A 15,429-nucleotide genomic window follows, 5' to 3' on the forward strand; every position below is an offset into this window, starting at 1 on the left:
GTGAGTTGTATTATTCATCCTTGACACTTACTTCAAGCAAATCTACCATTTCCAAATATGGCCTGCACCAGCCCTGATGTTTACAGCTTTCTCCCGCAAGTTGTGGAGGAAACCACGGGGCCTTGCCCTGGAATCAAAGCCCAGTTTGCTGCAGAGCCGTGGTACTAGAAACAGGCTATGGGACATTCTCCTGGAAGACATTGTTTGCTGTCCGGGGAAACGGAATTGAGCTGGGGTGTCAGGGAAGGTTGTGTGGAACATTTCAGCTGTAGAGCACTGGTTCCAATACAGTTCCCAAACTACAGGGAATGGATAGCAATGAGAATCAAGCAAGGGGCTTTGGCCCATTTACCTCTGGGACACCAGTGCAAATCCAGTGACAGGTATGTAGGTGATAGGAAGATATTAAGATGTATTTATTCTAAGAGAAGCTTAGGAGCAATGAGAGAAAAGGCTATTGCCACAGTTACAGGTAGTGAAGGGCAGTAGGAGGCTGTGGTGTGCAATATAATTGTGCTTGAGGGGGTTCTCCTGCTCAAGGGAAGCATTTCCTTCATTGACACATTGGGCTGAATTGTAACAATGGAGCCACAAGTCTTCCCGGGCAAGGCAGGTGGGTAACAGGAAGGGCCCATTAAAGCTGCCAAGGCAGACAGGACAGAGCAACGTGCAGTTCTGGCTCCAGGTGGCCAAGGCTCCACAGCCTGCTTCCACCTCCTCTGTTCTGTCTCCAGGTCCCCTCTAGCTCTGACCCTGGTTTGGCCCCCCCGCGTGACTCACCCTCAGCGACACCAGAGTGTTGTTCCACTTTGCTGTGTCCAGTGCGAAATGGGCTTCACCCTTCTCATCTGTGATATAGGGCAGGTGCGTCTCCACATCATCCACATCCACAGTCAGGTAGACAGTGTGGTTTTGGATGGGAATACTATTGAGGGTGAAGCGCATCTGCAGAGCATAAAGGGAAATAAGCACCACCTCTACCACTCATCACTGTGCTGGGAGGGGGATGGGTTGGGCGATAAGCTACCCTCTACATGCTGGAAACTGGGTGAGTGCTGGTGCTGAATACTAACCCTTTCCATAAAGTGTTCAGCAGGTAAAAGGCAGGATATAGTGGTCCTGGTATCCACTGCTGAAACAATAGCAGCAGCTGTGCCACAGTAACAATGCGTGGGAGTTTAGGACAAGCAGGTAAAATAATGCAGCCAGCAGAGACCACTGGGTGGGAGTTTAAGGACAAGGAAGATAATTATTCTGGCAACAGAGCTTACAACACCATTTCCTTTGAATAACAACATAGGGTCGTCTTTGAAGAATAGAAGTGGTTTAGGGTTTCCATTTTACTTCTCATCTGAAACGCCAGAAGCCCATTTCTTCCTAGCCCACACTGTGGCATTAGATCAGTACTGACCCTGAGGGCAGAAAATCCTCTGCAGAGCCACTCACAGCACTCACTGCAACACCAATCCCTTTTCCACACTTGGGCATTGGGGTCAGAAGTGAATCTATGCATGTCCACTTTATATGTGCAGGTATCAGCGTCCATGGATACAAATTTTGGATCCATACAAGGCTCTACTAAGGGCTACACAGTAGCCTATGCTAGGCCTGAAGTGAACATGCAGAGACCTTTCTAAAAGTAACAGCAGCTCCAGCATGTATGTCCTTAGAGAGACAGAGTCATTGTTGTAGAGCATTGAGAAAAGCACCCAGAAGACCTCCAGAGAACAAAGAACCCATCTTCCAAAGTTAACTCTCCACACTTGGTGACTAAGCTGGGAGAGATGGCAGAATGGGATGGGAGCCAGAATTCCTCATAAAGGTGGACACAGAGGATCTGTTCCTCCAATGGTATGAGTCAGCATATTGCCACTGATGTCAATAGAGCTATATCAGTGTACACCTGCTGAGTATTTCCATACAGCTTTTTCCCAGCAATATTATTCTCTCCCCTCCACCATGCCTGCCGCCGGAGTATGAAGGGGTGGTGCTGCCTGCATAAGGGAAGGAGGAATTGTGTTACCTTTCCTGTGTATGGAAATCCAAGCTTGTAAAAGGGGTTGAGATTGACAAAGTTCACCTTCACTATCTTAGCAACGATAAAAATAGAGGCTGTTCCCATGTTTGTGGCTCCTGGTTTGAGAAGGGAGATAGTTAAATGCTGACACGTCTTAAGTATTCACCACTACAGGAGACAAAACACAAAAGGCAAATATACCCCCATAAAGCTGACAGTCTAAATGTCAGATACATAAGCCTGAACCGCATCCACAGGGACACTGAGATTTGAGCCCAGTACCTTCAGCACCAACCACTACTATTAGAGTTAAAAAAGCAGCTCTGTCACCTACAGATAAGTTGCTCTGGTCACCTCAACCAGCCATGACAGGGTGACTTTGTTATACCCTACAAAATCAGTTGATTACCAGCTCATAAGATGCACTGGGAGAGCTAAGGGACTGTGTTAGGTTAGTAAAACATATATCATGGTTAGTCCCCATGTCTTCCTTCCCATGGGCAGTTGGCCTACAGAGGACTTGTGACTGATGAAGGTTAGTGTCTGTAGACCATTCAGAAGAAGCAAGTCTTCAGGAGGGATTGGACTGAAGAGAGACTTAGGAAGCAGACAGACTGGGACTGGGACATTAGTCCAAGCACAGAGGACAGTGCAGAGAAAGGCAGGCAGATAGCGGAAGGGGGACATGAAGGGCTGAGAAAGAATAAAGAAGAAGATGCTGCCAGAGATGTTGGCTGGGTAGAGCTGTCTCAGGCTCTGAGGGCAGAGAAGGAAAGCTAGAGCTTGATACAGTTAGCAAGAGGCAGCTGATGGAGATTGGAAGCATGACATGCAATGGACGAGGAAGATCATTTTAGCACCAGCATTTGGGGCAGATTAAAGGAAAGCAGTGTTGGTGGTGGGGATGCCAGAGAGCAGAAGCAGGACAGCACTGTGCAAACAAGACTGTCTACTCCTTAGGACAGGAAATGATCAGAGGAACTGTGTTTAGGGATTAACAGTGGGGAAATGTCTGCTTAGTCTATGGCTAGCTACAGCTCTGTGGCTGATTGAGAGTTGTGTTTTAGAAACTAGCGGTCACTTCAGTGGCTGGTCAGTAACTGTTATTAGAGACTTTTTGGGGTAACAAAGAAATCTAGCGAGCAGGGACACTAGAAAGAGGAAATAAAATCTCTTATGGCACAAGACTAGTGAACCCTAAGAGACACCACAACTAAGGCACAAAGGGATTCAGCCCTTCTGAAGATACCAGACACTGGAAATGGTGGAGGCTCCACAAAGGACTGGCTCTAAGTTCTGAGGTTAAAAACAACTTGCACTGAAAATGGAGAACTGCGAGAGCAACCAAACACAAATACAGTCAGTCAAGGGTTTTATAGGGAAAAAGGAGCATAAGCCAAAGGCTGTGTCTCCCCTCTGCTCCCCACCCCCACACATATACAGCACCTGTTCCTTCTTCTTCCAGTTCTGCTGTAATGACCAAAAGGGGTGTGTAGGCAGTATTGTTTACTTCTATGTCATCCATATCGACTGTAAAAGTGGCACAACCTTCTTCGTCCGTCTGGGGATGGAGAGATGGATGGAGAGAGAGAAAGAAAAAGATATGTTTGGGAGGCTGTTGTTTATAGATACTGGGCGTTCTCATAAATCCTTCTGTTTGTCCCCAGCTGCTTAGAAACTATGTACATCTTATCAAAAACATGGTGGACTCCTGATTTAGGGAGAAGAGAAATGTTACTGATTGGCCAGGCACCAATGAGTGATATCCCTGACTGTAGACAAAAGGTATGGTTATTAGAGGAATCACAGACATCCCTAAAGAGAACTGGCTCCAGACACCATGCCCTGAGCTGTAAAACCACAAGCTTTGACAAATTGAGCTAAATGTTGGCTTTGGTCGAGAATCTTTCCTATTCTCTGCCTGTGGCACATAAAAATTTATTGTCTTAAGGCCAAAATACTTTGATTCTCTTACAGTAGTTGAGTTTAGGGTGCATGTGCTGGGTGGTGATGGTGGTGGCCTATGATATCCAAGGCTTCAGACTAAATGACCCATTGATCCCTTCTGGCCTTTGGAAATCCAAGACCCTCTCTGAGGGTATGGCCAGCCCCTCAGCTGCAGGGAACAAGGAAAAGAAGTGTGGTTATTTTGACCTGTGTTTAACATGCATCTCTTTGCTCGTTAGCCCTGCAGAGCCCGTGCAGCAGAGCTGGAATCCAACCTGCCTTGTGCCTCACTGGCAAAGTTGTTACTGGGTTCCAGTTGCAAAGGCTTTACTATGGTTGGGTTGTTAGCTCTGTGAAGACTCCACTGCCCTTTCAGGTCTCATCTTTGAGTGCTGACATTTAGAAAACCCTCTTTTGACTTGTTGACTGAGTGAGGAATGTCTGGAGCCAGTGGGAGAAGAATAATATGGAACAAATTGAACATTTAGGTCCATTGTGTATGGGGGTTGACTATGGACCAGAGTGGCAGATGGCCAAGATGGATCAATAATCTGCTTGGTTCTAGGAGGAACCAGACCAGTGGAATATCCACTTTACACCCATGGGTCTAGTAGATGGAACAACTAGCGGTCTGAGCTGGTCTGATGAGGAGTGAGCTGCAAGAGAGTAGTGGTGTGAGTCCCTGGGTGGGGATGGAGGAGCACTCCTGTGGGATAGGGTCACACAGTACAGAGGACTTTGCAAACAGAATGTCTGTGGTAGCTACCTGTTGATCCATTTACCTTCCTAATCCTGTCTCCCAAGAAATGAGACCTCACCCATGTCCAAGTACTCAGGCCAAGCCAGCCCATCACACTCCCCCCATCATTGGCTTTTATCAGCGAAGGGAGGCCTAAATGCTTTAATGTAGCAATTCAGGTGGGAAGATAGCTGGACAGATGGACTTATGATCTGATTGGGTATGCCAGGAAAAATAATAACAATCTGCATTGCTGGGCCAGGGCGCATTAGAAATGCCTGGATACACTAAATGGAGCAACATTCTGTTCTCACAGGTGCCTCAATTCCCTTTCCTCATCTGCTCACCTGGTTCTCATATGCCACAGTTATCATAGGCAATGTGATGTTTTCTTCTTCTTGTTCATTGAAAAACATCGGAGCCTGAGCCAAATTGACCTGAATTTTCCCCTGAACAGGCTTCCCATAGGTGTACCTGGATCAGAAGGACAGAAAACATGCAGAGGAGAGGAGCAAAAAGAGTAGAATGAAGGGCACCAACAACCCATCTCAAGGGAGTAGATGGGTATTAAAAGCATCTACCTCTTCAACCACTACCCTCAGACCTTTAAATAAGAAAGAGGCTCACAGATTTCTGCAGGACAGACACCCTGAAAACCACCTCACTTGCACTGCATCCACTTTAAATGGGATGAGTCTGTATGAAAAGCTCTCCTGCAAAGAATATCTCCACTGAGGCCTAGGCTTTGCCCTCTAGTCCTTCTAGCAGAGACCTTGGAATGATTTGCTGATGAAAATTCATTTTCTGCAAATAAAAAGAATTTCCTATGGAAAATTTTCCATTTTGCAAGAAAGTTTTGATTTCTTTCACTGGAAAGATATTTCCAGATCTGCGGTTCTCCCAGTTCCCACTCCATCCCCCCAGAGGCAGCCTTCCATGCATCCCACCTCCAGGGATACCTGCTAGGTGAACAGCTGCAGACCAGGATTATCGAGGTTTTCAAGCTTCTGTCTCATCAGCACCCCAGAAGCCTTGGGAGCCCTAGCTCCCAAGCTCCAAGCTGCCTGGCTCATTACGTGGTGGGCTGTCAGGGCTCAAGGCAGCTTGAGGAGCCTCGGAAACATTTCAAAATGGCCAAAATCAAATTTGGAAGCTCTTGTCTTGTGGCAAATTGAGATCGGTTTTGTTCTGTTTTGGAAAAATGGAGTACTCTTTAATCAGGTATTTGTCACAGAACAGGAATTCCAGGTTTCAAATACATCTATTCTGTGGCTCTTCAGATTTGCTTAATGATTCAGCGTTGGAGGAATCTGTCCCTTGCTGTGACTTTGGCCTCCACCATTAGAAGACAGAAGACACCACTAGAGGTCATTGTACTTCTTCAAGTACACAGGCAGCAGGAGGTAGCTCTATGATGTAGAGGGGTAGGACAGTGACAGAAGTGCCACTCACCTGCCACAAACTGTAAACTGAAATTCCTTCTCTGAAGTGGTGACCAGTGGTGGAACATTAAATCGCAGCTCAAACTTGGGCAACTCTGCAGAAGAGAGTTGGGGGAGGGAGGGCAGGTTGAGGTCCACAGCAGACTCTGTGAAATGCTAACTGGAGGGATGTGGAGAATAACCCACACTTCAGTAGGAATGGGTACCAACAGGCTATGAGTCCCACAGAGAGAGCAGTTGAGGGGTGGAGGGGAGCAGGAAGTCAGGACATAATGACTGAATTCCACCTAATCCCCAGGTGACTTGGATCCCTCCAGACTAGGGCAGCACCGACTGTGTGAAGTGAAGCTCTAGCCTGAATGAACATGGGGACTACGTTGCTGGAGAAGCTGCCCGTACAGGGTCAGTGTCCCCTCATGGAAGTTTTGGTGCTGGTACATATGTGTAGAGTTGGAGCCCAGGACTGAATGCACATTGGGGCTAAATTCCCCTCTCCTACCAGGATGGGACTGGAGGACCCCCAGGGAAGCAGTGGAGGTATGGGTGAGTGAAGTGCAGGATGGAAAGCACTGGGACTGGATGGGGGAGAGGACCTAAGTGGTGAAAACTAATTAATAGAAACAGGGACTCCACCAGGGAGGCTCCATTCCCATTACAGGTCCATTCTCCAGTGCCTAATGCTGTCTCACACTCCCTTCCAAGTCTCACCATACTCCTCCACCGAGAAGGTTGTCTCAGCCTCCTTAAGCAGATCCTCATCCACTTTGATGGTGTATTTCCCCAGGGCGGCTTCAGAGGCCAAGGCGAAGGACAGATCCACAATGCCTTGTCTTGGCTTCACATTCACCCACTGGCTAATCCGGTTCCCTCTGGGATCCTGTGGAGGAACACACATGCATAATCACATGTACCCAAGTGTGGCAGCTGTGAACAACTGGAGCCTCTCGGAAGCACATTCTCACACACACTGGGAATGAGCAAGGGCAGCAGCAGAGATTGCTGTCCCAGGCATTGCCCCAGTAGATGGGCTGCCTGAGGGTCACAGCCTAATTCATTTTGCTGATGAACAGGCTGTCTCAGGGATCATAACCTCACCTGAGTCTCCTCATCCTCTTTTATTATTGTTAATTGTGACAGCTGGATATCCCCTTCATTTGCTGTTGCTTTAAGTCATGCCTGTAATTTCACCCTGGACCACTAATCACTGATAATGCTGGAGGAGCAGGGCATTAGGGCAAGGTACAGCCACGATGCAGAAGTGTCATCTCTACAGTACCAATCTTGAGCATGGAGCACTTCTGCCTGATAGAACAGTGCAGAAAGCTCCCAGAGGGGTCCACTCCTGGTCACTCACCTGCAGCAGCACCAGGGGATACTGCAAATCACAAGAGAGAAACAGCATCACCGTTATGTCAAGAGCAACAACGTCCATGTAACACAGAATCACTAACACCCGGATATCAGCCCACCTCAGGAGAGCCTGTCCCTAAACTCAGACCCAAACTGTCCCCATTTCACTCCAAGGTCTCTGTTACAGATTGTTCCCATGGCAAAGGGAGATGCAGATGGTCGGGGGAGGTGATCCCCAGAGGTCTGCTCCACATTAAGTCGCAGGCCCTGTTGGGATCCTTGCGCGTACAAAAATGCCCTAATTGTAAACTCAGCTGTGAAATGATTCAATGTTAATCACGCAAACCAGAGAGTGAGACTGAAAATCAATTAACCACAATTGTATGTTGGAAATTTGGCCCAACTGGGGGACAGGATAATAGGAGGTGGGCTATTCCAGCCCCCACTTCTTCTGGGGGAGAAGAACTGGTGATGGGAGTGAGCTTCACCATGACGGCTGCCATTCTCACCATCCTCTGGGAGCCTGGACCTGCGTTCTCCTAATCTTGAGAGACACCCTAGCCAGACTGGGTCAGAAAGCAGAAACAGATGACACTGCTAACAGTCTGTCACACAAACACAAACCCTAACCTTGACCTCATTATGTATTCTTTTCCTTCACCACCTTATTTCATCTCTTTCCTACCCTCCCCACGTCTCCTTCTGCGTAATAAAGGTAGGTCTGCTCTACCTGACAAAACTCACAGCACTGAGTCACAGAGCACAGCCCAGCTGACTTGGGCTCAGAGGGCTCAGACTCAGGGACTAAACATAACAGTGTAGACATTTGGCTCAGGCTGAGGAACCCACCACTCCCAAAATAGGTTTTGAAAACCTGCGTTCCAGCCCAAGCCGTAAAGTCTACATTCCAGTTTTATAACCTCACAGCCCAAGCTCTGGAAGCCTGAATCAGCTGAGCCAGGCCAGTTGTGGCTGTGCCATAGGTCTTTTATTGCAGCACAAACGTAGCCTGAGAGTCTGTTTTAGCTGGGCAAGACTGTATGTTTTGTAACAGTACTGTAAGCCTGAGACAAGAAACAGGCAACCTAAAGCGATGCCCTAACCAGCCTGATACTGATAAAAGTTGCCAGTTCCTGGCATGACTGACAAACCTTTGTGCCAAGCTTGTGTGTTTTTTCATCAGTGAGGTGGCAAATGAAAATCAACCTCGGAGACATAAGCTACATTTTCTAACTTTGCTGAACTTTTCTCCTTCCTTCTTGTGTGTGTTTGTCTTCTTTGGCCTTAACAGCAGCAGCAGCAGCACCAGCTCATTTCAACTAACTTTTCCTTCCCCAAAAAGGAGCAGTTCTTGCCATCTTTGATGCTACCTAAAAGCCTGTCAGAAGGGTTGGGAGCTTCCTTCTAAAAACTCTCTGCAGCTAAAAGGAAAGAGAACAAGGGATATTGCTCAAATGAAAGCCTTACTTAGTACTTTACATTTCAAATGAGCTAACTTTCTGTTTCCGATATCTGTAGTGAAAGGTTAGTAGGGTTTTTAATTGTGCATTTGCCTTGGTAATCAGCAAGCTGATGTAAATGCCAAACCCTGAACCTTGTCTGATACTGATTATGCTAACACCATTGACTCTCTGGGCCCTTATTCCAGCTCAGTTAGTACACCCATATTATCACAGCCCTGCTCTCTGTTATTAGGGTGTCAAGAGAGGTGTCACCCACAAGTGTAATTCTGAGGGTATCAATCTGCTAATCTGCTGAGATTTGGCACACTCTGTACACTGATGGCACCTACTTCCAGAAAGCCAGAGGGCTACTCACCATTTTATCAATAGCCTTAAAATCCTCATCAAGGCTCACAATTCGAAACTTCACTGAAGGAATATAGAAAACAGCAATTTACTCACAGTGCTGCACACCCTTGGATAGCTCTGTGCCTCCCTTCCCATTTTCAGATGTCCTCTCCCTCGTATCCTCAGAGCTACTGGCCCTTTCCTGCACATCCCCCTGCAATTGCACACACCTGCCTGGGATGGTTAGACATAGTAGAGCCCTGGCAAACTCATCACATACCTCCTGGAATTTATTGTTTGTTTGTTCTAAAACAGCAGTTCCTGTTGGTGCTTCTCACTTGTCAGTCCGGTGCATTTAGACTATAACATTTTGTCTCTCGCTATGTGTTTGCCCAGCACCTACTATAAGGGACATCTTGTGTGGTGTTCTAGGTGCTGCTCTAACACAGACCACAGTAATACTCTGGCCAAAGCTCCAGGGGATGTCCCCTGACCTGAGTAGCCATGGCCTAAGAAATAGACACTCCACCACCACAATGGCCTCTAGCCCCACACTGGGGTCAGCACCGACTCAGAGGGGAGAAGACCTTATGGTGACACACCCACCTCTCCCCCCGCTGTACCTAGTAACTCAGGGACCTGTCTTGCCCTATCCTACGCAGCTTCTTGTGTCCAAGGATACCACCCTCCCCTCTATGGACAGTCCCCAGGTCCCCTCCTGCAAGCTGTACCTGTCGCTTGCCACTCGTACCTGTCTCTCCAGGTTTGTAGAAGGGCTTGTCTGTGTCTATAATGACCCTCTCAATCTGTTTTCTGATCAGCACCTTTTTGCGGCCCTCGTAGCTCACACTCTCCCCACTGCGGATCACTGCATGCACAGAGGCCACTTCATCTGCCTGAGAGATACAAACAAAACTAGCGCCTCAGTGGCAGGACTGAGAAGCCCAGGTCACTTTGATCAGGGAAGCTACTCTACCATCCCATCCAGGGCCAGTTGTAGTAGACAGGGTCTTCATCCCCATTACTATGATGTCTTGACATCCACCCCACCATAGGCTCTTTTCTCCTTCTCTTCTCCCACCCATACACAGTCCTGGGCTTCTCTTGTTCCCCCTTCCCCCCACCTTTGCACCTGCCTCTTATTATCTACGTTTTCATTTTCTATCCTCCTCCTTTTCCTGTCTCATCCCATCCTCCATATCATCACCTCCTTCCTCCCTTTAGCTGTGCTAGTCCAGGGGCTGGGGGACTGCAGCCCTCTGGTTTGTGGGAAAAGAGGGGGTTGAGAGATGCGTGACTTACTAGTCTATGAAACTGTGTTTCCTCAGGAACAAAGGCTGGCACCTGCAGAATGGAGGCAGGATGGGTGAGTTGAGGCAAGCGGAAAAAAGAAAACAAATACATCAGTGAGATTTTATTTCTCTCACACCAGAATGGCAAATGGTCACAGAGCTAAACAACCCCCATACTTCAGAGCACTGGCGATCAGGATCCAAATTCCATGGCTGGAGCCCATTTCTAGCCAGCCTAATACTACAAGGAACATTTAGGCTATGTCTACACCAGGCAAAGTAAGTCAGGCACAGATATGCAATTCTAGCCATGGCAATTGTGTAGCTAAAGGCGATGTATCCGCGCTCGGCTAAGTTGGGTATCTATATTGGGGAAGGTTGATGGGAAAGTTTCTCCCATAGATCTCCCTTACTCCTCGTGTCTCGTGAGGAGTACAGGGGTCAACTCTAAGGCCTGAAAGGTCACAGCACCATCTCCAGATCTGAAGAAGTTGGTCTGCCCCAAGGAAGCTTATCAGTTAATAAATTATTTTGTTAGCCTTTAAAGTGCTACACGGCTGCTGGTTTGTTTGTTAGGATCCAGACTAACACGGCTCCCTCTCTGTTACTATACAAATATTTTAGCAGTATAAATACCATAAAAGAAAAGGGCTGGTTTTCCTGGAGGGCTGAACTACGATTAAGTAGCATGAAACTGGGCAACCCAGTAACTTGTAGTTCAAATAATGGAAACCCATTCTAGTCTATTAAACCATTGGATGACCTGCCCAGGGGTGGTGGCGTGGACAGAACCTCTTTGGTTTAAGAACTCTAGGTAACACCACACACAGCAGAAAATGTAACAGTGTGTGCAGTAGGGGCACAGGGCTCATTTCCAGCGCTGAGGTAAGGGTATTGACTACAGAATCAGGCACAGTGCCTGAGCTCACCTTGAAGCTGATGCACTCAAAGATTCCAGGCTTCTCCACATCTTTGTTCACCAGTGTGTGATTCTGGGTTTTCATCTCCAAGGTGATAGAGAGGTGGACAGTCTCAGGGAAGGAGGTGAGGTGAGTACAAATCTTCTCATGGCCAGGAGAGTGAATGATGGCTGGGAAAACCACCATATAGTAACTAGGAGAAAGCCGGAGAAGAATATGGGATAAGAGAGGATGGCTAACTCAGCGTCTGAGGTGGGCAGTCAAGGGAAAAAGTCTCTCCTGCACCTATTGAGGTAGCCAGGATGGATCAGAGAGGTTTCACAGACCCAGACTGGGGAAACTTGTGGTGGAATTCCCTTCCCACTCCAAGAGGAATCAGCTTGCCCAGTATGGAATCAGAGCATGGCACAATACACCAGCATCAATCTATCGTACCAAAGAGATGGGTGTCTGATTTTGGGCAGGAGCAGTCTAGTCCAGTATGTGTAAACTTTTCCAGCTATAGCCACCCTACCATTCACAGAACGTGGCATGCTTTCACCTTCATTAATTGTAATCTGAAGTAATGCCTTACTTCTGTGCTGCTACTGGCAGCACCACTGCCTTCAGAAATGGGTGGCCAGAGAGAAGCAGCTGCTGGACAGAAAGTTCATGTTGTTTGCAAAGTGGGAAAACAATTATTTTTTAATCCAGATCCCATCCCCACAATACTCATTCTAATTTTATCCTGCTCCAGATGTTATGGCATGGGCTTCCAGTTTCTTCCTTCTCCACCAAAAAAACTCTTATGCCCCTCCCACATCTAGTTTACACACCACTGGTCTAGTTCTTTCCCCAGATCCTAATTTTAAAAAAGCCACTGGCTGTGTCTACACTAGCCCAAAACTTCAGGCCATGCAAATGGACATTTCGAAGTTTACTAATGAAGCGCTGAAATACATAATCAGCACCTCATTAGAATGCCGGCGGCCGCGGCACTTCGAAATTGGGGCGGCTTATCCAGACGAGGCTCCTTTTCGAAAGGACCCCGGCAACTTCGAAATCCCCTTATTCCTAACAGCAGATAGTTAATAAGGGGATTTCGAAGTTGCCGGGGTCCTTTCGAAAAGGAGCCCCATCTGAAAGAGACGTGGCAATATCAAAGTGCTGGGGCTGCCGGCATGTTAATGGGTGCTGAATATGTATTTCAGCACTTCATTAGTAAACTTCAAAATGGCCAGTTGCATGGCCATTTTGAAGTTTTGGGTCAGTGTAGATGTAGCCTAGCTGTTTTGAAATAGGAGCTATTCCTCGTGAAATGAGGTTTACCAATTTCTAAATAAAACGCCCACTAGTTCACATTTATTTTGAAATAGTGGTTGCATTGTGTAGATGCTAGATTAGTTATTTTGAAATAACACCTGTTATTTTGAAATAACTGTGCTGCGTAGACCTGCCCTAACACTTATTTTAAAGAGGGCTCCAGAGGTGATCTTGGCAATTACAGATTAGGCAAATTGGTTAAAACTATAGTAAAGAACAAAATTATCAGACACGTACAGGAACACAGTATGTTGGGGAAGAGTCAATATGGGTTTTGTAAGTGGAAATCATGCCTCACTAATCTATCAGAATGCTCTGAGAAACAGCAAGCATTTGGGCAAGATTGATCCAGTTGATAGAGGCTGCGTCTACATGAGCCCCTTCCTTTCGAAAGGGGCATGTAAATGATCGGGTTCAAAAGATGCTAATGAGGCGCTGCAATGAATATGCAGCACCTCATTAGCATAATGGCGGCCGCAGCGTGGAGATTTCAAAAGTGCAGCTTTTCGAATCGCGTGCCGCCCGTGGAGATTTCGAAAGGACACCCCCCCCCAGTTTTCAAAAGCCCTTCTTCCAATCTGGTGATCGGAAGAAGGGCTTTCGAAAACTGCGGGGTTCCTTTCAGAAGGTCCCATCTCCATGGGGGGAGCGCAATTCAAAAAGCCGCACTTTTGAATCGTCGTGGCCACCATTATGCTAATGAGGCACTGCATATTCATTGCAGCACCTCATTAGCATCTTTGAACCCGCTCATTAACATGCCCCTTTCGAAAGGAAGGGGCACATGTAGACACAGGGAAAGTGTATTTGGACTTCTTCTGAAAGTCTCTGACAAGGTCCCTGACCAAAGCCTTTTGAGCAAAGTAAGCTGTCATGAGAAAAGAGGGAAGGTCTTCTTATGGATCAGTAACTGGTTAAAAGATAAGAAACAAAGGGTAGGAATAAACTGTTAGTTTTCAGAATGGAGAAGAAAATGGAGCTGGATCACCCATGGATCTGTACTGGGATAAGCCTGCACAATGTATTTATAAATAATCTGAGAGACTCGCTGGGCCCCAAACCAGGTGATGTGGGGACCTGCTCTGCACTCCCAGAAAGGGAAGGATTAGGTTAGCCCTCTCCCTGCCCTTCAGCATCACCTTGAAAACACCCCGTGGGGTTCTGGAGCCATGCTGTATGTGGCTCCAGCAGTGATTTAACGCTCCTGGTACTGGGTGAACAGCAGCCCTGAACCCTTTTGGATCACTGAGCCCTAGGGAAGTTGCTCTCTTCACGCCCACCCCTGTCAGCAGGTCTGTCTGCAAATGGGCAAAAGATGTAACACTCAATATGCAGCAGCAGTGAAAAAACCTAACTGTGTGTTCAGAAGCATATGGAAAGGCATAGGCAATAAAACATCAAATATCATAATACCATGACATAAATGCACAATGCACTCCCACACCCGGAATACCATGCGCAGACCTGGTCACCTCGGCTCAAAAGAGAGATACTAGCATTGCAAAAGTTCAAAGGAAGGGCGAGGAAAATGACTGAGGAAATGGAACTGCCTCCATGTGAGGAAAGATTTAAAGGTCTGGGAGAGTTCAGCTCAGATAAGAGACAACTAAAGACAGATGTGCTGGAGGTCAATAAAATCACAAATGGTCTGAAAAAAGGGCACAAGTGAACCTAAGACTTCCTTTTCAGGGCCATGACCAGAGTGATGCAAGTGATGGAGCAGCCACCCAGGATGCAAAATTGCACAGGCAGAAAAATGATAAAAGCACCCAGGAGATGGTGCAAATACGCTTGCTAACCCCAGGCACTGAAATGCCTGATTACAGTTCTGCCCATTTTCATAGGTGCCAAGTATCCACAACTCCCATTATAGTCACGGGGAGCTGCAGGTGTTTGGCATCTCTGACAGTGAAATTCCCAGAAGCTCAGCACTGGGATTACAGCCAGTTCAGCCATCTCCCCTGCGCTCTCTGCGATGACACTCCTGTCTACAGAATCCCAACAAACAAAAGTGTAAAATCTTACGGCGTCAGAGTTGCTGGCGCTGCAAATGGGAGCAGAGCCAGGGCCCAGAGGAGAAATACTCCCTCCATTGCTTGATCTGTGGTGGGCTGCTGGTGAGAGCCACACTTACGTCTAGAGCAGCTGGTTCTCATGTCCACAGTCTGAGTCCTAAATATTGCCAGAGACTCCTAAGTCCACTTGGCACATGAGTTGCAGGGATCTCATCTCCCCTGGGCTAATGACACTGACAATATTTACAGGGCTCCACTAGGAACTTGGCAAAGGTCCCGGACCTTCTCCTACCCCGTTCTGCAGAGTGTCTGCAACCAAGTGCATACAAAGACTTTGGTAATGAGGAGCTGTAACACAGACTGAGCAGGTATCAGGGGAGTAACGTGTGTCTGGCATGGCACATGACTATAACATGCAGTGAGAGTTAAGGACCCATTTTAGTCCCTAACCATTGTTCTCAGCCCCACTGCAGGGGGAAAGCATTGTGAGCTCTGCCATTGTCTGTTCACCTCCACAGTGCTCCACCCTTCGCCCACCTCATCCCCACCTCCAGGAGATGCCACCTTTAGATCTGCTGCAGACTCTTTTCCTTCTCGCTTTACCCCTCTTCTCAC

General features: G+C 47.4%; 1 protein-coding gene across 1 annotated transcript in view; it reads right to left on the minus strand.

Moving 5' to 3' along the window:
• Positions 1 to 14,892, minus strand: part of LOC142014147 (alpha-2-macroglobulin-like protein 1) — a 79,435-nt gene extending 64,543 nt beyond the window's left edge. Inside the window, exons 1-12 of the mRNA XM_074996268.1 lie at positions 14,825 to 14,892; positions 11,507 to 11,690; positions 10,588 to 10,629; positions 10,037 to 10,181; positions 9,314 to 9,366; positions 7,500 to 7,520; positions 6,854 to 7,022; positions 6,156 to 6,240; positions 5,051 to 5,177; positions 3,464 to 3,578; positions 2,024 to 2,133; positions 781 to 945 (exon numbers count right to left, since the gene is read on the minus strand). Of these exons, the coding sequence (XP_074852369.1) occupies positions 781 to 945; positions 2,024 to 2,133; positions 3,464 to 3,578; positions 5,051 to 5,177; positions 6,156 to 6,240; positions 6,854 to 7,022; positions 7,500 to 7,520; positions 9,314 to 9,366; positions 10,037 to 10,181; positions 10,588 to 10,629; positions 11,507 to 11,690; positions 14,825 to 14,892 (1,284 nt within the window). The remainder of the gene's footprint in view (positions 1 to 780; positions 946 to 2,023; positions 2,134 to 3,463; positions 3,579 to 5,050; positions 5,178 to 6,155; positions 6,241 to 6,853; positions 7,023 to 7,499; positions 7,521 to 9,313; positions 9,367 to 10,036; positions 10,182 to 10,587; positions 10,630 to 11,506; positions 11,691 to 14,824) is intronic.
• Between the last annotated feature and the right edge of the window lie 537 nt (positions 14,893 to 15,429).

The sequence above is a fragment of the Carettochelys insculpta genome, chromosome 1 (genome assembly GCF_033958435.1).
Source record: "Carettochelys insculpta isolate YL-2023 chromosome 1, ASM3395843v1, whole genome shotgun sequence".
Classification (NCBI taxonomy): domain Eukaryota; kingdom Metazoa; phylum Chordata; order Testudines; family Carettochelyidae; genus Carettochelys; species Carettochelys insculpta.